The 25,892-nt window shown below is 41.6% G+C and overlaps 1 protein-coding gene across 2 annotated transcripts in view; it reads right to left on the bottom strand.

Moving 5' to 3' along the window:
* PRKCA (protein kinase C alpha) overlaps positions 1-25,892 on the bottom strand; it is an 866,216-nt gene that overhangs the window by 45,921 nt on the left and 794,403 nt on the right. For both annotated transcript variants that reach the window (XM_029599335.1, XM_029599336.1), the window contains 2 exons: positions 8,427-8,507; positions 3,997-4,104 (listed from right to left, as the gene is read on the bottom strand). In XM_029599335.1, the coding sequence (XP_029455195.1) occupies positions 3,997-4,104; positions 8,427-8,507 (189 nt within the window). The remainder of the gene's footprint in view (positions 1-3,996; positions 4,105-8,426; positions 8,508-25,892) is intronic.

The raw sequence follows: 25,892 nt of genomic DNA, 5'->3' as shown, positions 1-25,892 counted from the left end.
GCCGCAAGAAGCATCATCCTCCTTCAAACTAGGCACTTAGTAGCAGGAGCACAGCCTGCAGGACCACAAGAAGAGTAATCTCCCCCTCTTCCCCCGCAGGAGGAGCAGCAATGTGCTGCCCACCAGCCATTAAGATAGACAGGAGACACGGCCTCGATTCTAGGAGGAGGAATCTGGTGGTGGGGATTAAGGAGGTGGCCGCTGCTCCTTGTGCTTCCAGAGGGGGGAAACGAGTGTGTGTTTGTGTGTGTGAGATTGAGCATAGCAGAGCGCGAGTTTGTGGATGTGGGTTTGAGATTGTGCATAGAAGGCAGCAAGTGTGTGGGTGTGAATGAGCATGGCACAGAGTGAGCGTATAGGTGTGGGTGTGATTGAGCCTGGCAGAACAAGCATATTGATATGTGTGGGATTGAGCCTAGCAGAGAACAAGCGTATGGGTGTGGTGCGATTGAGCCTGGCAGAGAGCAAGTGTGTGGGTGTGATTAAGCACTGCAGGGTGCGTGCAGGAGTAGGTGTGTGCGTATATGTATGCGAGTGACGGAGAGAGAGAGAGGAGAAAGTTTGTGTGCAACAAACCCCCTACTCTCTCCCTGCTAATCCACAACAACCTGAGGGCATCTTGAAACCAAAAGTTCTCAGATATGGAAAGTAGGGAATTAAAAAAAACAAACCCAGAAACAAAACCTTATTAGTTTTAATTATTGGGTATTATTTGATGTGTCTGCTGTTTTGAAATACTTTATTGGTATTTGGGAAAGTTTTATGAGTTAATTATTGGATGTTCTATTCATTGATTGTTTTGAAATATTTCTTCTTTTTATTAGTATGGTTTTACAATTGTGATTAATGATTTATATTTCCTGATTTTAATAGATGCTTTAAGAGGAATGGTGACAGTTCTGGTTTTTTCATTGCTGCATTGCATACAGTCTGGCTTGCTGTTTCCAGTTCAGTTTTTATCTGCACTTTTCTATTTATTCTTTATGGTCTCTTTATTCCGTATTTGTGGGTTTCTCTGTGTTCTGCATGTGTGACTTGAGGTGAGGGATTCTGCTAGCATGCAGTTTCTGTGTAGGAATCTATAACAACTTGGCTTGTTCCCTTTTTCTAATTCAAAGTGTATTGGTGTTCTAGGAGCTGGTGTGATATTTATAGGGTAATCTTTTCATAGGTAGGGTTGAATGTTTGTGCTGGTTTTTATTGCTCTTCTGGTATAGGAGATTTACTATATGAAATTGTAATTCAGTTTACTCATGGATTTCTCAGGGCCAAGCCCACACCTACCAATATACATGCTGTTAGTGATATTTTTACCTCAGAAGACTGTACTTTGAATGTTTTTTCATGAATTCTAAATACATAATTTTTAGTTGTGTGCGAGGAAAGTGTGATGTGGCGAGGGGCAGCACAAGACTTTAAGGGGGAGGATGCTGCTGGCAAGCAACATGCTGGGATTTCATTTTGAATTTCCCGTGTGTGCTTTATGGTGCTGACTTTGTATCTGCTACAAAGCAGATAAAATGTCTGTGGGTGTGCTGGCCCCCTCCCCAATTTTCAAAGAGAAACCTCATGGAGAGTTTTCCAGCCTCTCCCCATGAAACTGTGTGCATCATCAGGAGCCCTGCTTCCCTGTCTGGAATGTTAACTGATTTGGAGGAAAAAAAAAAATAATGCAGGAACTGTTGAAATTTCCATTTGTTTTCCTTACATGCTTATGACATTTTGTTAACTAAAGATTTACGCTCTCCGGCAGCTTTGCTGATGGGAGGTAATCTGCGCAGCTTGCCCTGTAAATTGTTTGCTTAATGCCAGCTTAATCAACTTCGCCATCATTCGCACAAAGCCCCCCCTTCCTGAAACAGAAAACACGTGTGTGAAGTCGCAATGCGCCGCCTAATTACTTTCACCCGACTCCCGGGTGCAATCCAGCAGTAAACCTAAGACTTTCAAGAAGGTTCCAAATACATGTTTACCATTTCACGTGCACTTCTTTGAGAGTAAAAAAAAAATAAAAAATGGATGTTTTAGGGCAGGGCTTGGAAGTAGGTTCCAAAGTAAGTATTTTTTTGTAAGCGGTGTGAGCACAAACTTGCACACACACTTTTACACCTGCTATTCGAGTTGCAGCAATTAAACCGCGCTTACCTTTTCTCTGCAGTTTTTGGACGGGAGGTCTGGGTGGACTGGTGGAAGTTTCGGCAAACTGGTAATTAAAAGTGTGCGCACAAGTATTTTCATAAGTGGAGTACACATATACGTCATAAAATACTTGCCTCTGTGTATAAACTGAGGACTGTAACACGTGCGGCTTATAATTATTTCCCTCGTAAAATAAATATGCCTACTTTTTAAAAATACTTACACAAATTATGTGGAGCCCTGCAAATCTATAAATAGCCCGGTAAGATTACAAATTTTATTCTGAAGTTATTAACTGTAAATCTGAAAATGAAAGCCCAGGTTTACATTAAAAAAACAGGACAGTGTTTCTTTTAAAAGGGCAGAGACAGGTTTGGTAAACAAAATATTAGATGTGTTTTTTTTTTAAATGTATCTCCCAAACTTTTTTCCCACTCCCTTAGTAGTCTGCTTGGGCGATGCAGAATCTCTTCCTGACTGGAGGAAAATGGCTTTCATGAGTAGCCCTGCCACTATTACTCCAGCAGTTTTCTCTCCTCCTCCTCCTCCTCAGCACACTCCAGTCCTGCTGGCACCTCCAGAAAGGAGACTCAGATTTGAGTACCCTGTGTGTTAGTGTGCAGTGCTACCAGCTGGGGCAGTTCAGACCACAGTAAAGTTGCAGAAGGAAAAACCTGCAAATATATATTTTCATATATGCCAGTGTTATCCTTTTTGTTTGATTGCTCACCATCACTTATCACGGCATTATGTTATCTTGAGAGTTCACCGAGCCTGTATACCCCAAGTACAGGCCGTCAGAAGTAATTTGTAATGATATCATATCATTTGTTATAAGTTTTATAGTATATGATGTTAGTGGCATGATTTATGGATGTTTTTATGTAAACAGCACTGAACTCCACATTTTTTGCACGTTTGTGTTATACAAGATCCTAAATAAATAAATCATAGCTTGGGCCTATCATGACAAATTATTCAGTTATTTATAAAGCACAATTAGATCTAAACAGATGGAGGTCAGGAAAAACAGCAGAAAGAAAGCAGCATGGTGACCTCAATATTCAGCTTCATAGTAGGGTGCCGTGTGATTTGGCAGAATCATACGAAAAGGGAACGGTTTCTTCTGCTAGCCCTGTGGCAATGACTAAAATAGCTTATAAAAGAAAATCATTTCGTTATACACTGATAGGATCCCTAGTTGCGAAAAGCAGTGAGGGGGAAATCCAAGAGCACCAGGAAATGATATTGGGCATTCTATATAGCTTTTCAGACTTCTTCTGCGGTCACATTCTCTGCTTCTTTGTTAACTCTGTGGCAATCCCAATGGATCCTGCCTGTCTGATGATAATCTATGCAGCGATAAAAGAGAGCAGGTGCAGCAGGAGGAGAGAAATCACATTACCTGTTAAAGGGAGAGAGCTGCAAATACCAGATGGGTGGGCAGTTCTAAGTGCACTGGTATTTTATATCTTCTTGCAGAACTGCATTTTGGATTACAGTAGAAATGAGATGTGCTCCCCTCCTCTCCACAGAGGGAAAGAGGTTTCAGTCGCAGAAAAGAAAAGAAAAAAAAATCCTGCTCTTTTACAGCTACCTTCGAGTCATACTTCTTCTTTCCTGGGACATGGAGGAAATGGAGGCTGACAAACATTTAGCCTGCACACACCGAGGATGCGGGTGGGAGAATTTTTCAAAAGGATATTTAGATGCATAAGATGAACTCTTGAAAATGCCCATTCCCCATGATTTAAAATGCTGATGCAGTAACACACCCAAACAAATTACTTGCATACGCAGGCAACATCCTGCTTTCATGCAGAGGAAAGGGATGGGGGTTGGGGGGGAGATACCTACCCCTTTGCAGATGGAAACAGCTTCTTTGGACAGTGATTTTGGATAGGAAACATTATGCTCCATTATAGACTGGAAGAGTTCATCCTCATCCTCCCCATCAAATGGAGGCTGTGAAAACATAAACCAGAGGCATCCAAACTGTTAAGTCCTACATTTATTTATTCCCGGGCACCATCATCATGCCAGCAAGCACTTAACCTAAGATATGAAGGAGCACAGTGGGTTTCTATAGGGGATTTCCAATCAGCTCCATTTATTGATGCTTCAGGATCTGCTTCATTATCTTTAATTTAGCTTGATTTACTTTTTGTTGTTGTTATTGTGATATAACCTTAAAATAAAAAAAAAACCCCACAAAACTCTGGGAAATAATGGCTAGAATGCCTTTTAGGAGGCAATCTGTAGTTGCAAAATCTATGGGGGTGCTTTTATCCCGCAAACTTTGAATTCACTTCTGAAAGGGAAAACAGGGTTGTATTCTCTTTGAAAATTACTCCAGGTAAAAAACCCCAAACAAAAATGTACCAGCAGAGGTTCGTATTTGCTGTTTCTGCAGATATTCCCCTCCCGCCTCCAGAAAAGCAATATATGTAGTTTTTGGAAACACAAAACTACTTGTGTGTTGTTGCTTCTCCTGGCCTAACCCTGTGCGCCTCTTGAGCGTGTGCAATGCTAATTCCAGAAAGTAATTTTACCCAGCGGAGAGTATGGGCAATTTTCAGTCTACCTGGCTAAATGGCTTTTGAAAATTGCTTTCACTATGATTCGGAAATAAAACTAGCCCATTTAACTGTATTTCTTACAAACTCACATTATTACCACTATCTACTGCAATTATGCTCAAGCAAGAGCAACCATTTGTTTTTTGTTTTCTTAATGAATTGTACATTTTTGCTTTGAAGCACTAACTAAGAACTGTCCTTGTTATGAATTTACTTACCAACAAAGTCATTGCTTTAAAGAATGCAGAGCAATAAAATATATGCAAAAGGCTTGCTTAGAAAGATTTAATGTGCATTAAGCGTAGGACTTTTGAGAGAGAGGACATGGCAGCCTGCATAAACAGTGCTCACTTTTTCTTGTGCTACCACAGACAACTAAAGAATGGGAAAAATGGAAAGAGGAGAGGACATTATCTGGTCCTAGTGGGGCGTAAGGAGGTGATTCATGGCTTGCAGGGGTTCAGGGGGGGATCTCGAAGATGATGTAAGCAAGCTTCTGGGGTAGGGAGGAGGTGGTAGTACAATAAACACTACCCTGGCTCTATTGATTACTACCCCAGAGCTGAGGAATCAAAGTCGTAATAAAAAAGGGGCAGGAAGAGAATGAGGTACTGTTAAAAACAAAACAAAATAAAACAAAACAAAAAACAAACAGAAAATAGTGAATTGGGGATGCTTAAAAACTTGTATGGAATATGCAGATCTTTGCCAAGAGGAAAGCATATTTTCATGAACACAGATCCATAATATGAGCCAAGTGATGGTTTTCAAATAGTGTAGCTGTCACAGCGACCAAACATAGTGTAATGTAGTACGCACTGCTTTGAACTGCTCTTTCTCAGTGAGCAGTACTCAGATCGGAAATGAAAGTAGGGCATGGGTCTAACCAATGAGAAAGCTAATAGCATGTAGCGTCACGGACAGCTGTGCAAGGAGATCTGCATGCATTATTGATAAATAAGGTTTATTAATATAGGGCATTATAGGCTCATCCTCTTGATTTTGTATTGTACTGTAAAGAGCATTTAACTCCACTGAGTTCAAACAGGGGTCTTGTATCTTTGAACACTTTAAAAGAGATTGTAAACTAACACAAATATTTCAGGCATTCATGGCTTGGTTTGTTCATTATCAAATCTAGAATGTGAGTTATGTTTTTATTACACAACAGTATCTGGTTTAATATGCAACCCTGTGTTATGCCTGAGTGGAACATCCTGGCAAAAAGATGCAGTCTTATTCCAGATATGAGCAGGGTTTACAATGAGGCAGATGAGAAGCAAGAGGACAAACTACTCAACGTGCAAGGGATTATCACAGCAATGCATGTGATTTACATAATACGTTTTCATTGGATTAAAAGCCGTACATGTCCCCCTTCCTGTGTCAAGTATGACTGGAATCAACTCATAAATTAGGCAGGCTTTCATTTGCAAATTTCACTTTCACTTTATTGCAACTGTGGCTCCCAACAGGGGGGCTTTCATTTGATAATTAAGATGTGCTGACTCAGGAGGTTGCATACATAAATAGCATATTGTTCCCTCTTTCTAAAAATTCTTGCATATGACAAACTGAAATTTTGTCCACCAAAGTAATTCCTGCGTTCAGGGGTGGCCCAAGGCAATCTGCTGCCCAAGGCAAAGGAGACAAAGGCACCCAGAAGTCAAATCACTGTAGAGGCCAAGGTGGAAGGTTCCCCACTTGAGAGTCTGGCCCTCTTGGTAATTTGAAATGCTGGAAGGGGGAACGCAGAGGTCAAGGTTCCCAGAAAAGTGACAGCTAATGTACCAGTGATAATATTCCTAGGAAGCTGCTAATCCTGTCATACGCTTAGGAACCCTATTCCCCTATCTTGCATCTTTCCCCAGCATCTGCCCCCTGGGGATGCAGGAGATGAGTAAATGGTGGGGGTCTGTGTGGGGTGCATTCTTCCATGCTAGTGCAAGGGTGTTAGGCATCCTAGACAAACCTTAGTCTTTGGCCAACTTTTCCCTCTCTCCTGCCCTCCCCACACACAGTTAAAAATTATGATTTATTTTTAAATTCTCTGACTCATAAAAAGAGATTTTACATGAAAAAGGCATTCAATGGTCTTCTGAGCTAGAAATATCACTTACAATAACATGCATATTGTATTTACATGCACTGCTGTGGTACCAACCCAAAAACCCTGCAAAAAAAATCACTTGGAATTCATTTAGTATTAGGCCTATTGTAATGCGTGCTGGGTGATAGTTAAGCCATAAGTAAACTGAATTACAATTATAATATAGTAAACTCCCATACCAAAACAGCTCTAACTGCCAACACTCAAACAGCAACAAGCATACCTATAACAATGTAATGCTGGAAATATTACACCAGGCCCTAAAATACCAATACACCTCTTATTAGGAAAACAGAACAATCCAAACTGCTCTTGAGCCCTCCACAGAAACTACACACTAGCAGAATACCTCACCTCAGTTATAAATACAGAACACACTGCATTGCAACAATCAAAACAAACACTCCTCATAAAATAAAATCAAGACATATAAAACATCAATCATAATAATAAACCATACTAATAAAAAGACATTTCAAAATAGCCGATAAATAGAATTCCTGATAAACTCAAACAACTTTTAAAATTTTTCAGAGCAGCAGACACATCAGGTAACACCCAATAATCAAACTAATAACGATAAAAAAATTGTTTTTGCTCTCCATTCCTGGGAACTTCTGATTTCCAGTCACCCTGAGATTTTCGTGGATAAGTAGCAGGAAGAATGGGTGCACAAGCTTTATTCTCTCTCACGCATACTCACCCTTTGATGCGCATATGCTTGCTTGTTCACACACACATGTGCTTACTCACCCCCCTTTCCCTTTTCACTCACATCCCTCTCACGTTACTTCCCTTTTGACTCGCCCCCTTTCCCTCTCATTCGCACCCCTTGTTTCCTGTCACTCACACCTCTTCCTTTCCTTCTTTTACTCACCCCCTTCTCTCACTCTCCCCATACCTTTCCATTCACATCCTTCTTTCTGATTGTCTCCTTCACATCTTTCCTTCCCTCTCAATCACTCATCTTCTTCCCTTACCCCTCCATCCACATCTCCTGCCTTTCCTTCTCTTTTGACTCATCCCTGCCTCCCTCTCACTTCCTTTTTGACTTACTCTCCCTTTTACTTCCCACCACGCTCACTCTTACTCCTCCTGTTCCCTCTCTGTCACTCACTCCTTTTACTATCCCTCCTTTTTTGGCTCACCACCTCCTCACCCCTCGCCTTCCCTCTCATTCACACCTCTTTCCTCTCTTCTCCATCACTCGTCTCCTCCTCTTACTTCCTCACTCCCCTCCTCCTACCAGCAGTCAGGAGTGGCCATGCTGGTCTTCTTGCTGGCAGGGTTCCCATTTTTCATTTGCTGACTGTTGAAGTGAAAAAGAAATGTGTGTTCCTTCTCATATAGGCACTAATCTTCTTAAAGTACTACTATTTTGCATTTGTGAGTTGTAGCATAGATTCACACATCACTCTGTTATCTTTCACCTTGGGTCAATGTTTCCAAACGGGTTGTATTTTGGGCAGGACATAAGAAGAATGAACCTTGCTCAAGCCGAGTACGATCCCAATCTCTCAATTTTACTACCTTTGCAGAGTAAAGCTTATCATGTGTCTATTACTAGGTAGCAAAGAGTAATGCAAAAAATTCCTTACCTGTCCAGCCAGCATTTCATATAATAATACTCCGTAGGCCCACCAATCCACAGACTTTCCATAAGGCTGATATGCAATGATCTGAAAAAAAAAATTACAAATCAAGATCATTGTGAGAAAAGCACATAATAACCAAAAGGTATGGTGTCCCAGAAGAGTGAAGGACATCCAGACCGAGCTACCCAGACTTTCTCAACCCAGCCAATCTAAGTTTTGCCATATTCACAATGAATATGCATGAGATATATTTTCTTGCACTGCCTCCACTGTATGCAAATATATATCATGCATACAGTTGCGCTCATAAGTTTACATACCCCGGTAGAATTTGTAAGATATGTTTTCTTAAAATGCTACACGAGTGATCAGACATAACATCTTATTTTTAATGTGTTTCAAATTAAAACTATTATGCATCACAGAATAGCACAATCATTAAAAAAAAAACCCAAACCCATAGCAATAAGGAAATAATAAAACAGTCCTGTTAGAAAGTTTGCCTACCCTTGAATGTTTGGGCTGATAATATACACAAGTTGACACACACAGACTGAGATAGCAATGAAGGGTAAGTATCCATACCTATGCCTTGTTGATTGCAATTAGTGTCTTTGCCTAAATAGTCAATGAGTTTCTTAGCTCTTGAGAAACCCTTGTGTATTTCATCCAGGGCTGCAGAGTTTGCTGGTTACTGAAGCATGGGGAAAGCAAAAGAGCAAAAGTAGTCGACTTTTTAAATCAGGAAAAGGATATAAAAAGATATCAAAAAATTTGAAAATGCCAATCAGTATTGATTGATCAAAAAGTCGAAAAGTATGGGTTCTGTTAATACCAAGCCACGGTCAGAAAGATTTCAGACAACTGCCAAGAAAATCTGTTGGAATGCAAAGAAAAACCCACAAGCAACTTCTATTGAAATACAGGCTTCTCTGAAACAAAGCAGTTTGGGTGTTTCAGCATGTACAATAAGTTACTTGAACAAAAATGGGCTGCATAGTAGAGCTGTTAGAAAAAAGCCATTGCTGCACCAACGCCACAAAACAGCTCCCTTACAATACACCAAACAGCACCTAGAGAAACCTCAAGACTTCTGGAACAAAATAATTTGGCGTGATGAGACCAAAATTGAACTTTATGGTCACAACCATAAATGGTATGAAAGGAAGCACACCATCCCAATCGTGAAGCAAGGAGGTGGATCTCTGCTGTTTTGGGAGTGTGTGAGCTACAGTGGCATAGACAATTTAGTCAAAATTAATGGCAGGATGAATGCAGAATCTTATCAGAAATTATTGGAGGAGAATTTGCATTCATTAGCCAGGAAGCTCAGCATGGCGCACACTTGGACGTTCCAACATGACAATGATCCAAAACATAAGACCAAGTCGACCCTTCAGTGGCTGCAGCAGAAGGAAGTGAAGGTTCTGGTGTCAACATCACAGTCTCCTGACCTCAACATCATTGAGCCACTTTGGGAAAATCTCAAACAAGCAGTTCATGCTAGACAACCAAAGAATTTACAGGATCTGGAGGCTTTTTGCCAAGAGGAATGGGCAGTTTTACCACATGAGAAAATAAAGGGGCTCATTCACAACTATCACAAAAGACTGCAAGCCGTTATCGATTCAAAAGGCGGCAATAAACGATATTAAGAACTTATTTATTTTAGATTTTTATATTCCGCTTTTTGGACTTCAAAGCGTATTACATTCAAGTACTGTATGCAAACTTTTGAACAGGACCATTTTATTTCCCTTATTGCTATGGTTTGTTTAATGATTAAACTACTAGGTATTAGGGATGTGAATCGGTTTTTGACGATTTAAAAAAATCGTCCGATATTTTTTTAAATCGTCAAAAATCGGTACAGTGCGCGATGCAATAGAAATTTTCACGATTTATCGTGAAAAATCGTTACTCCCGTTAGTGTCCACTAACAGGAATTATTTTGGGGGAGGGCGGGAAAACCTGCACACCAAAACAACCCCTAAACCCACCCCGACCCTATAAAACTAATCCCTTACCTTCCCCCACCCCCCCGAACCTCCCCAAAACTTTTTACGAGTACCTGGTGGTCCAGTAGGGGCGCGGAGACCGATCTCCTGCTCTTGGGCCATCGGCGCCATTTTGGCTGCCACTCAAAAATGGCGCCGATGGCCCGATTAAAAAAAAAACCACCCGACCCTTTAAAGATGACCCCTTAGCTTCTCCCACCCTCCCGATCCCCCCAAAACATTTTTAAATTATCTGGTGCTCTAGTGGTGGTCCCGGGAGCAATCTCCTGTTCTCGGGCCGTCGGCTGCCAATCATAAAGATGGCGCCGATGGCCCTTTGCCCTTACCATGTGACAGGGTATCCATGCCATTGGCCGTCCCCTGTCACATGGTAGGAGCACTGGCTGGCCGGCGCCATCTATAAAGATGGCCGCCGCCATTGTAAAGATGGCGCCGGCCATCCAGTGCTCCTACCATGTGACAGGGGCCGGCCAATAGCACGGATACCCTGTCACAAGGTAAGGGCAAAGGGCCATCAGCGCCATCTTTATGAGTGGCAGCCGACGGCCCGAGAACGGGAGGTCGCTCCCGGGACCACCACTAGAGCACTAGGTAATTTAAAAATGTTTTGGGGGGATCAGGAGGGTGGGAGAAGTTAAGGGGTCATTTTTAAAGGGTCGAGTGGGTTTTTTTTTAATCGGGCCATCGGCGCCATTTTTGAGTGGCAGTCAAAATGGTACTCGTAAAAGGTTTTGGGGGGTTCGGGGGGGGGGGGTGGGGGAAGGTAAGGGGTCAGTTTTAAAGGGTCGGGCCTCACTAAAAAAAAAATTAACGATGTGAATCGGAACCGATTCCGATTCACATCTCCAGCGATCAGATTTTTTTCTCCCTCCAGCCGAACCCGATCGTTAAGACAATCGGGCACACGATTCACATCTCTACTAGGTATCACAGAATAGATCAATTTGAAACATTAAAAATAGACTTGTTTCGTCTGATCACTCATGTTTTCTTAAAATGCTATGTATTTTACAAATTCTGCCAGGGTATGTAAGCCTCTGAGCACAACTGCATTTATTGTGGACATCTTGAAAACCTGACTGGGTACGTGGGTCCTGGAGAACCAGGTTGAGAATCTCTGGCCTAGAAAAAACTAAAGGAGTGCTAACGAACTATTTCTAAGATTGCAACTCACCTATGAAAGTATGTTAGATCCTCAAAACCATCTTATAACATCAAAACCAAGGGATTTTTAAGCATGTGAAAAGTTACCATTTATGTAATGTCAAACATTCTACTGCTTCCATGTAACCAGCTGATCCATCCACTCTAGATGATTCATCCTCTCTAGTTTTCTATCATGTTGGGTAGATCAGCATATAAATTTCCATGCTTAACCGGCACCAGTTCCACCTCCACCTCCCATCCCGAGTCTTTTACCCAGACTCTCAATCCTGCTTCATTCACTGCCTTGCGTCTTTGAAACAAGCATGTCTAAATTCTGTTAGAGTATTGGCCCCCATTACCATTTCTGGTAGGCTTTTCCAGGCACTGTCATCTCATTATTTGCTTCTTACCGCTTAATCCCACTCTCAGGTTCTCTTCCATTGTTTACCACCACATTCTGTAACGGTCTACCAGCTGTCAGAATCTGACACTGTTGACCAAAGCATCCAGTCTCCCCAAGCTTATTGATGTTGTATCTCTGATCGCTTTGCACAACTTACCACAACTTTCCTGGAAGACCGATCAGCCTTGCCACAACCACCAACCCAGCCTACCTGTAATGCTGCTTCATGCAGGTTACCCCAGTGTTAGAGTTGTAGCCATGGCAGCCTAATGATCAAGGTCAAGGTCATAGTTTCCCTTTAATAATTTAAATGAAGGTTCTGCCTTATAAAGGTTGCACAGAAAGTTCCTTATTTTATTCACTTTTTTTAAATTCAGAATTAATTTACATCACTGGAAATGAAAGCACAGAACAGTTTCTTGGGAGTCCAGAAATCAAAGCTGCAGCCTTGCAGTTCTCAGAAAAGTTTAATTTTTGGCTCAACAATTCAGGTTTATCTGCTGAAGGCATAAAGAGAACAGAACCTGCAAGAAAATTACTGTCTTTTCAGTGGTAATAACAGGATGCAATTTAAAATTAAGTTACCATCTCCTGGGTCCAAGCAATTGGAAATCTGTCACCTACTGAATATTAAAATACAAAGCTCTTAAGTTCACAGCTGAAATGAGTGGGTCAGATTTTTCAAATTATAGTGTTTATGTCTCAATTGTGCTGTCGTAAATCCATGCTTAGAATAAAGAATTATTTTATTTTGTTCAATCAGTGCTGGTATCTATTAATAAACACGTCCAGTTTAACCTCAATATGGTAGTAAAGAGAAACCATTTTTAAGAGCTCTGTTAAAGCTGAGAAAATGCATAGAATAATCTGGTTCAACAAAAACTGCTTTTATTTAATGTTCTTTCTGCTTCTATGATGGAGTCCCCCTATATTCCCCCTTAAACCTATGCAGGACCAGGCTAGATGCATGGTCCACCTTAATTCCCCTTGAGAGAGAGAGAGCTCCGTGGGTGGGGTCCAGCAGGGGAGAAATAAAAGTTGGGACCCAGGTGGGATAGTCAGACCAGGCCCAGGTCTCCAGGAGGAAGGCAGCTTCTGTGTAATATTGCTGTTCAAACATTGAAGCTATAAAGAAGCTGTGAGTATTGAGAGTAAACTGTCCTAAGCTAAAGACAGTCTTCTAATGTATATTTGTTGAAGCTATAAAATAAAGATAAAAGTCTTTTGAAAAGGCAGGCATCAGTGTGGCTTTGTGCCTCCAACCAGAGAAACATCGCTTGGTCTCCCACAACTTCCTTTTTTGCAAAAAGATACAGCTATTCTGCTTACCATAAAATGGTGTTCTCCATAGACAGCAGCATGAATTAGCCATGACACATGGCTGATGATGTCCAGCGACACCAAATGGAACTCTCTCTCTGTCTTAGCTCATTGAACTTTTACTTTGCTGAGCATATGTGGGAATTTCAGCCCGGGCATTGCCTTGTGAGCCCCCTTCGGTTGATTTTAGAGCTAATTCTAGCTGACAGGAGACAGCGGGTAATGATAAATGGAACCTACTCTGAAGAGAAGATGGTGTTAAATGGAGTGCCACAAGGATCGGTATGGGACTGGCTCTGTTCAATATCTTTGTGAGTGACATTGAGGAAGGGATAGAAGGTAAAGTTTGTCTATTTGCAGATGATACTAAGATCTGCAAAAGAGTGGGCAAGCCTGAAGGAGTAGAGAGAATGAAAAGTGACTTAAGAAAGCTTGAAGATTTGGTAGCTAGGATTCAATGCCAAGAAGTGCAAAGTCATGTATCTGGGATGAGGTAATCCAAAAAAAGCTGTATGTGATGGGGGTGAAAGACTGATGTGCATGGACCAAGAAAAGGATCTTGGAGTGATAGTGTCTGGCGATCTGAAGGTGGCTAAGCAATGTGTTGGGCTCATAGAGAGAGGAATAACCAGTAAGAAAAAGGAGGTGATAATGCCCTTGTACAGGTCCTTGGTGAGGCCTCACCTGGAGCACTGTGTTCAGTTCTGGAGCCCGTATCTCAAAAAGGATAGGGACAGGATGGAAGTGTTCGGAGAATTGCAACCAAAATGGTGTGGGGTAAGTGAAGACTTATGAAGAAACTATAGACTGGTGAGCCTGACTTCAGTGCCATCAAAAATAGTAGAAATTATTCTAAAGAACAAAATCACAGAACATATAGAAAGACATGGTTTAATGGAACACAGCTAGCATGGATTTACCCAAGGGAAGTCTTGCCTAACAAATCTGCTACTGTTTTTTGAAGGGGTTAACAAACATGTGGAAAAAGGTAAACCAGCAGATGTAGCATATTTGGATTTTCAAAAGGAGTTTGACAAAGTCCCTCATGAGAAGCTTCTAAGAAAACTAAAAAGTCATGGGATAGGAGGTGATGTCCTTACTTGGATTGCAAAGTGGAGTGCCTCATGGATCTGTACTTGGACTGTTGCGTTTCAATATATTTATAAATGATCTGGAAAGGGATACAAAGAGTGAGGTGATCAAATCTGCAGATGACACAATTATTCAGAGTAGTTAAATCACATGTGGATTGTGATAAATTGCAGGAGGACTTGAGAGATTGGAAGATCAGGCATCCAAATTGCAGATTAAATTTAATGCGGACAAGTGTAAGGTGATGCATATAGGGAAAAATAACTCATGCTGTAGTTACCCGATGTTAGGTTCCATATTAGGAGTTACCAACCAGGAGTAAGATCTAGGCGTCATAGTGGATAATACATTGAAATTGTCAGCTCAGTTTGCTGCTGTGGTCAAAAAAGCAATGTTAGGAATTATTTATTTATATTTTTATATTCTGCATTTTGTACTTTTTTCAGCACTTCAGAGCGGATTACATTTAGGTACTGTAGGTATTTTCCTATCCCCAGAGGGCTTACAATCTAAGGGCCAGATATTCAAAGCCCTACGCGCGTCGGGCCTATTTTACAAAGGCCTGGCGATGTGCGTAAAGCCCCGGATGTGTCTAAGTTCCGAGGCTTCGAAAAAGGGGCAGGGTGGGGCGGTCCGGGGCCGGGCCAGAGGCCTCCGGCACAGGGGCCATTTGCCGCTCTGTTGGAGGGTCGCGTGCCGGAAGGCTGCCGGCGCACACAACTTGCGCCTGCCCGGAGGCAGGTGCAAGAGGTAAGATAAAGGTCGGGGGGTGTTTAGGATAGGGCTAGGGGGTGGAAGGGTTAGGGGAAGCGGAAGGGAGGTTAGGTTAGGGGGTTAGGAATTTCCCTCCCAGGTTGCAGGCGTCGGCACGCACAAGATGCACAATTGTGCACCCCCTTGCACACTACGACCCCTGATTCTATAACGTGCGCGTACCTGCACGTGCACGTTATAAAATTGGGCGTCTATGAGTGTGCGCCAAGTAGTGCATGCGCACATGGACGCCCGCGCATAGCTTTTAAAATTTACCCCTAAGTTTGTATTTTATTATTATTAGGAAGGGAATGATAAATAAAACAGAGAATGTCATAATGCCTTTAGGTGAGACTGCACCTAGAGTACTATGTTCAATTCTGGTCACCGCATCTCAAAAAAGATATAGTTGCACTAGAGAAGGTACAGAGAAGGGCAACCAAAATGATAAAGGGGATGGAATGGCTCCCCTATGAGAAGAGGCTAAAAAGGTTAGAGCTGTTCAGCTTGGAGAAGAGACAACTGAGAGGGGATTGATAGAGGTCTATAAAATCATGGGAGGACTAGAACGGGTAAATGTGAATCGATTATTTACTCTTTCAAATAATAGAAGGACAAGGGGGCACTCCATGAAGTTAGCAAAAACAAATCACAGAAAATTCTTTTTCACTCAATGAAACATAGAAACATAGAAATGACGGCAGAAGAAGACCAAACGGCCCATCTAGTCTGCCCTGCAAGTTTTGCACTTTTTTTTTTTTCTCATACTTATCTGTTACTCTTGGCTCTTCGTAACCTTTTGGTTCTATTTCCCTTCCACCCCCACCATTAATGTAGAGAGCAGTGTTGGAACTGCATCTAAGTGAAATATCTAGCTTAATTAGTTAGGGGTAGTAACCGCCGCAATGCACAATTAAGCTCTGGAATTTGTTGCCAGAGGATGTAGTTAGTGCAGTTAGTGTAGCTGGTTTAAAAAAGGTTTGGATAAGTTCCTGGAGAAGAAGTCCATAAATTGCTATTAATCAAGTTGACTTAGGGAATAGCCACTGTTATTACTAACATTAATAGCATGGGATCTATTTAATGTTTGTGTACTTGCCAGGAACATGTAACCTGAATTGGCCACTGTTGGAAACAGAATGGCATCTTCTTATGTTGAAAGACTGAAGGACCTGAATATATATACTCTGGAAGAGAGGAGGGGTGCAGGGAAAATATGATAGACCTTCAGATACCTGAAAGGTTTTAATGATGCACAAACTTCAAACCTTTTCCACTGGAAAGAAACCAGTAGAACTAGGGGTCTCGAAATGAAACTCCAGGAGGGATGACTCAGAACCAACACCAGAAAATATTTCTCAACGGAGATAGTGGTGGATGCTTGGAACGCCCTTCTAGAGGAGGTGGTGAAGATGAAAAAAGTCAAAGAATTCAAAGTGGCATGGGATACACACTGTGGATCCCCTAAAGGCTAGAGGATGGAAATGCAGAAAAGGCTGCATAGTGATAACTTGGTGCAGTGGTTACTACCCTTAATAAATAAGCCTTGACGGTTTTGATGCAACTGCTACATTGCTCTCCACTTCAATGAGAAGAGGAAAAGGGGAGTTGGATTCAGACAACAACCAATGAGGGTCCCAAATTTTAGCAACTGATAAGCATGGGCTAACCTGCACGGAGCAGTGATTACTATTCTTAACCAATAAGCCTTGATGCTTTTGTCGCAACTACATCACTCTCCGCTCTGATGGTGGTGGTGGGTGGAAGAGGAATTAGATTCAGATGACCACCAACACAGGTCTTGACTTTTATGGTCTGGGTTACTGATATGAAGACATGAGAACTTCACTATGAAAAAGCATATAAGCAAATTAATCAAAACAGGATACTCCAAGCTGAGAATATTACATCAGCTGAAACCCTAATTAAAAATACAGGACTTCCACACTGTCTTACAAACACTAATATTTTCAAACTTAGAGTACTGCAACTCCCTATTACTAGGCCTACCCTCAGGACTACTAAAACCACTACAATTACTTCAAAATGCCTCTGCTAGTCTTATTAGGGACAAGGAAATTTGACCACATCAACCCCTCTTAGATAGCACTGCACTGGCTTCCTCTACAAACCAGAATTCATTATAAAGTACTAACTCTAATTTTCAATATCATCAACAATATTAACCCATGCTTACTAGAAGTGACACTACAATATTACACAACACAGAGAGCACTAAGATCACAAAACAAAGGACTTTTAATGGTGCCTTCTACTCGGAACACACACCTAACGCAAATAAGAGACCGAATGTTTTCCTAGCAGGCCCCAAGCTGTGGAACTCTCCTCCAGAATCACGTCAGATAACAAAAAGGAGAACTGAAAACATGGCTCTTTAGAAATGCATACGATTTAATGTAAAATGCCAATATCTTCAACATCAGTACCAGAGATGAAAATAGTGGACGAGCAATAAGCAATGAATGATATGTAGTGTATTGTAAGTAGAATTAGAATTTGTATCTCCAGTTGTGTTGACCTAGAAATTGTATGAATTTGTATCTCCAGTTGTGTTGACCTAGAAATTGTATGAATGTGAACTAGGATATGTGAACTAGGATATGTGAACTAGGATATGTATTTGCTATAGTGTTGACCTGGAATATGGATGCTGACACAGTGTGGGAACGTTGACCAAGAATATGGATGCTGATTTTGTAAACCGTGGTGATCTTTTGGAATGACGATATATAAAACTCCTAAATAAATAAAATAAAATAAATAAATGAGTGAAAAAGTACAGCAGGACTGCTTCTAAGGCCAAGTCCATAAGCAAAGCACATCAACACCATCTGAATTTTCAAGAAGGCTCATCGAATAACTGCATGGAGTGGCAGTTGCTACCCTTAGGAGAAACATGGGGTAACCCGATCGTTGCAACAGATACTACCATAAGAAGCTTGCTGGGCAGACTAGATGGACCATTTGGTCCTTTTCTGCTGTCATTACTAGGGAACTGGTGGGATCCAATATTGTTATTATTACTGGAATGGGCATATCTGAAAATATTCTCTCAAAAACGTTTCAGAAGACTATTGGTTTGGTCCTGTGGAGAGGGACTGGACTGCCATGTGCTGTTCCTTTATTTGAGCTAGAGTTTCTCTGAGCTTTTCTTCAAAAAGGTGATCATCTAGGTAGGGAACATCCACCAACTTGTCAGGAACATTGCGTAGGTTATTGGCTCTCAACCAAACGATACTGTGTGCTCCTTTGTGGGCCGAGAAGCGTACCGTGGTATCAAAAGCCTCGTAGACAGATCAAATAAGATGAAGAATACACCCTTCAGCATACAAAAGTGGCTGAGGGTATGTTATTCCACCTTTGATGGCCGGAAGAAGGTTTTAGAGTTTGTATATGGCCGGAAGAAGGTTTTAGAGTTTGTATATGTATGTAAGTGTTGAAGCACAGCGAGCAGACATCTGTGCATTAAGCATGGAGCTTTTTAACACCTTTTTACCAAATTGCCCAGTAACCTGGGATCCTTTCCTGGTAGAGTATTGGGTATATCCTTGTTTTCTTTGCGCTTTTAAGAGCCGATTCTACCACAACCGATTGATGGGGTAATTGCATTATTCCAAATCCCAGGGATTTTTGCACTCAATATTTGAGGTCTAATTTCCTTGCAACTGGGGCAAAGAAAATAGGATTTTCCTACATTCTCATTTGCAATTCCTGCAGGATATCATGGATCGGGATGGCTGCTGGCACCACCAGTATTTCCAGAATTTGGAGGAAGCCAAAGACGTTTGTGCGAGGATCTTTGTCCTTAAGCACTTTCTCCAACTTATCCAAAAATCTGGTGTAGGAAAGGATACTTTTTGGTCCCTCTTCAGAGCCTAAAAGTGAGAGATCCAGGACCCTAGTGATGAAGAAGGTAACTGGTGCACATCCTCTGACTGGCTGGTGCACATCCTCTGACTGGCTGGACTCCGCTGCAAACGAATGCTGTGGGGTTCTGCTGAGTACATGTATAAACTGGGAATACTGGGACTCCCTCCTTGTGGGAATAAATCTAGTATTCTGGAAAGGACAAGTTGGAAGGTACCCTCTTTATTCTTAACCACTAGAGGTAAAGAAATCATCACTTTGTTACTTGATCAAGGGGTTGACATGCCCTCTTGTCCTGGAGCGGGTGGTGAAAAGTCATCTTTTGATACTAAAATGGAATCCTGTATATTATCTGGGCTCTACAAATTTTGAATTGGAGGACAATTAGATGTGAGAGATACCAGAGAGCAAATGGGATCTAGTGCCTCTAGGTGTAGCCACTATTTTATTAATTAACTTATGCTCCTATTAAAATTCTGTGCAGGTCAGTATCCAGAAAGTACTGCAGCATGATGCATTGATGATGTAGCAGCCTGCTGTGATGGCAAAGGTGTTTAGGATGATGCATTTCATGTTCCAAGATTCAATGTGCTTATATCAATAGTGCCAATGCACCATGCATCTTATACGTCAACAATTTATGCATTAACAGTGCCAATGCACCATATATAAATGGATCAATGTTTCTTGGTGCTAGCTTCACTGGCAGCTCTCGAGAGTGGCACCTCTTTTTTGACGCATTCCGCTTATGTTTACTCGATCCTCAGATTTGGACTGTTCTGCCGAAGGGGGAGAAATCCTTAAGGAACCCCTGCTCAATCCCCTTTTTGGGGAGGCAGACAAGGCTGTGCTTTGGGAAGAGGACTAACTGCAGCGTCTCAAAACCTTATGTAGTTCCTCCATTTTCCAGGCCCTCGACTTCTGGGAATATGGGGACATCCAGCCACAGTCGAAACAGCTGGCCTGGTCATGGTCCAGACCTAGGCAGTAGCAGCACAGGTTGCGTCATTTATGTAGAGATCCTTTCAATATCTTATTAGGATTTATTCAGGAGTATACTATTTGGTGTGGGGAGAGGCACAGGATAACGTAGTGAGTTGCAGCTCCCCCCATGTGGAAGCCTTAAAACCATTAAAGGTAGCGTTCTTCTTGCCAAACATCCAGAAGAAAAAAAAAACTTTTTTTTTTTTTTTTTAAATAGCACTGAAAGGTTGTGCTTGGGGGCTGCTGAGGCAGCAGGGCAACTTTAAAGAAAAGGTTTTCAAGAATTGTATAAAAAAATTGGAGAGAGACTGAGGTACACATCTGTGCTGGTGCTCGGATGAAAGACTGAGGGGGCTCCTGAGGCAATTGCTGCACATGCTCAGAAGAGCAAAAGTTCTACGAGCCAAGAGAGAGGGGTCAATTCGCTGCCACAGAATGACATCACCCACATGTTATGGCTAATTCATTCTTGCTTGTTGACAGAGCGCACAGTCATATAACTTGTGTTAACAGTAAACCAAGGTCTCTATTGTTATGTGACCGATTTCCATGTATAGGTCTCCTCACCAATATTAAGCATACAATAGAAACAGTGCAAAAGAGATGCCATTGTCTGAAACTAATGCCAATTTCTACATTGACTATGATCATCCAAGCAGAGTAACGTCACTATTAAGTGAATAAGTGTTTGTCATGTAAGTATAACAGAGGAACATGAAAATGCCTGCAATAGCCTACCAGTAAATGTAGTGGAAACCCGAACTTTAACAGATTCTGGGCACACTTAGGACAGATATGGAGGGCAGTGGTAGGAAAAGGATGGAGAGGTCAGCTAAATGATATGGGAATGGGGGAGGGGGGCAAGGAAGTAGTTGATTTTTATTTTGGGGTGCATTGTGAATCTTACACATCTTACACATCTCTAACAAATCCCCAGCATGGAATATTCAAGATGGCCCCTCCACGCAAAGCATGAGCCATCTAGTTACAACTGCAAGAAACCTAGGCGTCATCTTAGACTCCCAGCTCAACCTGAAAACCAAATCAACACCATAATAAAAGAAGGCTACTTCAAACTACAAGTCCTCAAAAAAAAATCAAACCACTACTACTCATTCAAGATTATGGATCAGTACTCCAAGCCCTCATTTTCTCCAAACTCGACTATTGCAACTCCACCCTCCTTGGGCTCCTAACCTCCACCCTCAAGCCCCTCTAACTACTACAAAATGCGGCAGCCAGATCCCTCACAAACAGCAAACGCTCCACACACACCACCCCCATACTAAAAGACTTCCACTATAACATAACACAAAGAATACAATATAAAACCTTTACCCTAATGCACAAGTCCCTCAACAATGAAAAGACAGACTGGCTAAGGGGACACCCTTCATCCATACATCTCTCAAAGAAACCTATGATCCAATAACACCGGATTACTTTCCATCCCATCCAGCAAACAGGCCCACCTCGCCTCAACGCGAGATTTCAATTGTTGGCCCCGCACTATGGAACAAACTACCAGCAAATCTCAGAATGGAACCTTCATCACAGAACTTCAAGAAATCACTAAAAACATGACTATTCCAAAAAGCCTACCCAGCTAACAGTTAACCCCATGCCATCCCCAACAACCAATACCAAACAGAACTTTAACCCCGCACATAACCCATAATGAGATCTCTCAATAGTCAAATCAACGTAAGCTGTTATATTGTTAAGATAACAAATTGCCTTTATTTTACAATGTAATAATTTTATAAGTTACAAAACCTTACTTCGCTGTAATTTTACAATGTCTCAATGTAAAGATAGTATGACCTGTTATCACACTATCTCACTAAATATTATGTAAACCGATGTGATACCCCTGGGTGAATGTCGGTCTATAAAAACAAATAAATAAACAAACATCATTCCTTGCTGAGGATTCGGATAGTTTGACATCAAAAGTAAAACATAAACATTATATCCATTAACACCAAAAGTTCTCTTAGCCTAGGGATGTGCAACTGAAGCAGCTTACACAGAGCACTGAAAGCGGTGCTGCCATACTACTCATAAAAACATAAGAAACACCATGCTGGGTCAGAGCAAGGTCCATTGAGCCCAGCATCTGGTCTCTGACAGTGGCTTCTTGTTACTTACTCCTAGAGTCAGCAATAGCTTTCCTTAGTCTACCTGGCTAATAACATGTTATGGATTTTCCTCTAGGAACCTGTCTAAACTTCTCTTAAACACCGCTATGCTAGTTGCCTTTACCACATCCTCTGGCAACATATTTCACTCTCCAGGGGAGGGAAATATACACACAAAGGGTGCTCTTTGAATCACACCTCCTCCCATGACTGCCATGACCCCACCCACATAGGACACCACCAGGGCAAAGAATGGCTAAATTCAAACAGGCACGTGCACAAATGAAACTGCATACTTAGATAAAAGGGAATATGCAGCAGACAGATGATTGACTGGTTAGGCATTCATTACATTATATTGTATTTTCATGCTGGTAGGTTAAACTTGAATGTAATCTGCTTTAAGTGTCTGACTAGACACAAAAGGTAGAATATAAATCTGAAATTGTTTTATGATTTTGTTTTCTGTATTGTTTTAAAATGATTTATATCATATTTTGATGTAGTGTGCTTTGAGCAATCCATTTGGAGAGGATAAATATTAATGTATCAACAAAATGGTATACATGGGTCTTGCAAAGACTGTTTAACTGCACCTACAATTGTCCATTAAATAATTAAAAAATCCTTTTTTTTGCAAGATCCATATATATCATTCCAGGGTTTTGTTGTATTTTCTAGGTTAGTCCTTAGAGATATATTTTTTCAATTAATTATAATCATAGCCAAATGATAGAATGTTAGGCACATCCTGTTATTATGACTCTAGGTTAGTTTATTGATTTAATCACCTTTCTACTTTGTAAATGAAAGTGATGTGCCAGTGTCAAAGTGGCCCCTGAGCTCACTCTCTTATCTAGGCTCCAAATGGTTTATAAATCCATAGCCAGAGCTTTATCATGCTTTGAGCAGACTCTTTGAATTAGTTCTAGTTTGTCAGAGCGCTCGATGTCATCTACTTGGATTTCAGCAAAGCTTTTGATACGGTTCCGCACAGGAGACTGGTGAATAAAACGAGAAGCTTAGGAGTGAGTGCTGAGGTGGTGACCTGGATTGCAAACTGGTTGACGGACAGAAGACAATGTGTGATGGTAAATGGAACTTTCTCTGAAGAGAGAGCAGTTTTAAGCGGTGTACCGCAAGGATCTGTGTTGGGACCGGTCCTGTTCAATATCTTTGTGAGCGACATTGCGGATGGGATAGAAGATAAGGTTTGTCTTTTTGCGGATGACACTAAGATCTGCAACAGAGTGGACACGCCGGAAGGAGTGGAGAGAATGAGACGGGATTTAAGGAAACTGGAAGAGTGGTCGAAGATATGGCAGCTGAGATTCAATGCCAAGAAGTGCAGTCATGCATATGGGGAGTGGAAATCCGAATGAACTGTATTCGGTGGGGGGGTGGGGAAAGGCTGATGTGCACGGAGCAGGAGAGAGGCCTTGGGGTGATAGTGTCTAATGATATGAAGTCTGCGAAACAATGCGACAAGGCGATAGCAAAAGCCAGAAGAATGCTGGGCTGCATAGAGAGGAATATCGGGTAAGAAAAGGGAAGTGATTATCCCCTTGTACAGGTCCTTGGTGAGGCCTCACCTGGAGTACTGTGTTCAGTTCTGGAGACCGTATCTACAAAGAGACAAAGACAAGATGGAAGCGGTAGAGAGAAGGGCGACCAGGAAGGTGGAGGGTCTTCATCGGATGACATATGAGGAGAGATTGAAGAATCTAAATATGTACTTCCTGGAGGAAAGGAGGAGCAGGGGTGATATGATTCAGACTTTCAGATACTTGAAAAACTTTAATGATCCAAAGACTACGACAAACCTTTTCCATCAGAAAAAAATCAGCAGAACCAGAGGTCACGAGCTGAGGCTCCAGGGAGGAAGACTAAGAACCAATGTCAGGAAGTATTTCTTCATGGAAAGGGTGGTGGATGCCTGAAATGCCCTTCCGGAGGAAGTGGTGAAGTCTAAAACTGTGAAGGACTTCAAAGGGGCGTGGGATAAACACTGTGGGTTCATCAAGTCTAGAGGACGTGAATAAAGAGGAGGCAGCAAAACACTGCACGGAGCGGCAGTAGCCACAGAGGCATTCACGGAGCGGGATGCCAGTGGTTGGTGTTCCACCTTCACGGAGCGGAAGGATGGAGGGCTGCCATCTCCAAAAAAACATGGGTGGGTAAGAGTATGGGGTAGGGGTGTGGCCTGCTTGTTGCAGCGGTTGCTACCCCTAATTGAGCTGGATGTTCACTTGAATGCAGATCCGGTGCTGCTCTCTACATTGGTGGTGGGGGTGGAGGGGAATTAGGACTGGAGGGTACTGGAAGCCAATAGTAACAGGTGGGTGAGAGAAACAGATAAAAAAAAAAAAGATAAAGTGCGTAGCTTGCTGGGCAGACTGGATGGGCCGTTCGGTCTTCTTCTGCCGTCATTTCTATGTTTCTATGTTTCTTTGGAAACACAGCCTGTACTCAAATGGGAGTGACAAGCAAATTTCAACTATTCTGCTTTCTTAGAAAAATATGGCAGAAGCGTAATCTTTCTCTGAGCGAATGCTACAGACCTTGAGCTTCAGAGGAACAGAAGAAAAAAAAAGGGCTTCCGCTTTTTGATGGCATACAGGACTATATTTAGTTCTATACACCTGAGGCATTGTGTGGCAACTAGGCCAAGTCACATATTTATGTATAATGCTAGTGTGGTGTAGAAACCCAATTCTCCACAGTATTACTGGAGGACAAGTCTAATTATGCACAAATTGTATGGTCCTGAGGCATGAAAGACTCTTTTGTAAACCCTAATTAGTCACATCCCAGGTGACTCATCAATTTAATGCTCAATATGGCTTTGCAAATCTGAAGAAATGAAACGCAGGAGAGCACAACCTGTCATAATAATTTGCTAACCTGTTTATCATGGATAGTGAAATTTGCAGTCGTGTCAACACAGAATACATGGGTAGCTGTTTAAAACCCTAATTGGGAAACTGGACGAAGAATTCTGATTTGCAGAATCAGTCATAAAAGGGAATTTAACCATTTCCAGGGTAAAGCATCCTGGCATTTTCAAGACCTTTGTTTTCGTAATTATCTGAATTTTGCAAAAGGATCAGGATTTTCACATGCGCAACACTTCTCTGTGGTTCTGTTTTAGAAAAACTGACCATGTGAGTACTTGGCAGTACCTTGGTATTATAAATATTCTCTTATCAGTGTATTACTAGGTGTACAGGTATAAAAGACCACTTGATGTCACTCTCACAGCGGAAGAATAAATACCAATATTGAAAGTAGGGGCAGTGCTCATAAGACCAGCCAAAACCATAAGAGATATCTAAGCTGTATAGAGAGCTGGATTTCAGGAGATGAGCAGGAAGAGATTTCTAATAACATTCACAACACTTCAGATACTTTCAGCTGGTGAGAAATTCTGTGGGGAAACTGGCAAAATGACACTGGTTTACCCAATCAGCAAAACACATGCTTAACTTGCCATGTGATAACATAACGGAGAGTTTACTGAGAGAAAAGATACACATATGTATATTATGTTAAAGACAGAAATAGTAATGAAGCTCTTTGGAAGAACACATTTACTAAAAAGAAACCCACCTACCATCATCTTATCAACTAAGGAACTGGCTTTTCTGACTAGAATTGCTTTTATTCTTTCAGATACAAAAATCAAACAGTGGCCTCTAATTGCAGCAAATATTTCATCCATCTA

This window comes from Rhinatrema bivittatum, chromosome 4 (assembly GCF_901001135.1).
Source record: "Rhinatrema bivittatum chromosome 4, aRhiBiv1.1, whole genome shotgun sequence".
Taxonomy (NCBI): Eukaryota; Metazoa; Chordata; class Amphibia; order Gymnophiona; family Rhinatrematidae; genus Rhinatrema; species Rhinatrema bivittatum.
Note: the sequence above shows the minus strand (reverse complement) of the source record. Positions and strands in the feature narration are given on the sequence as shown.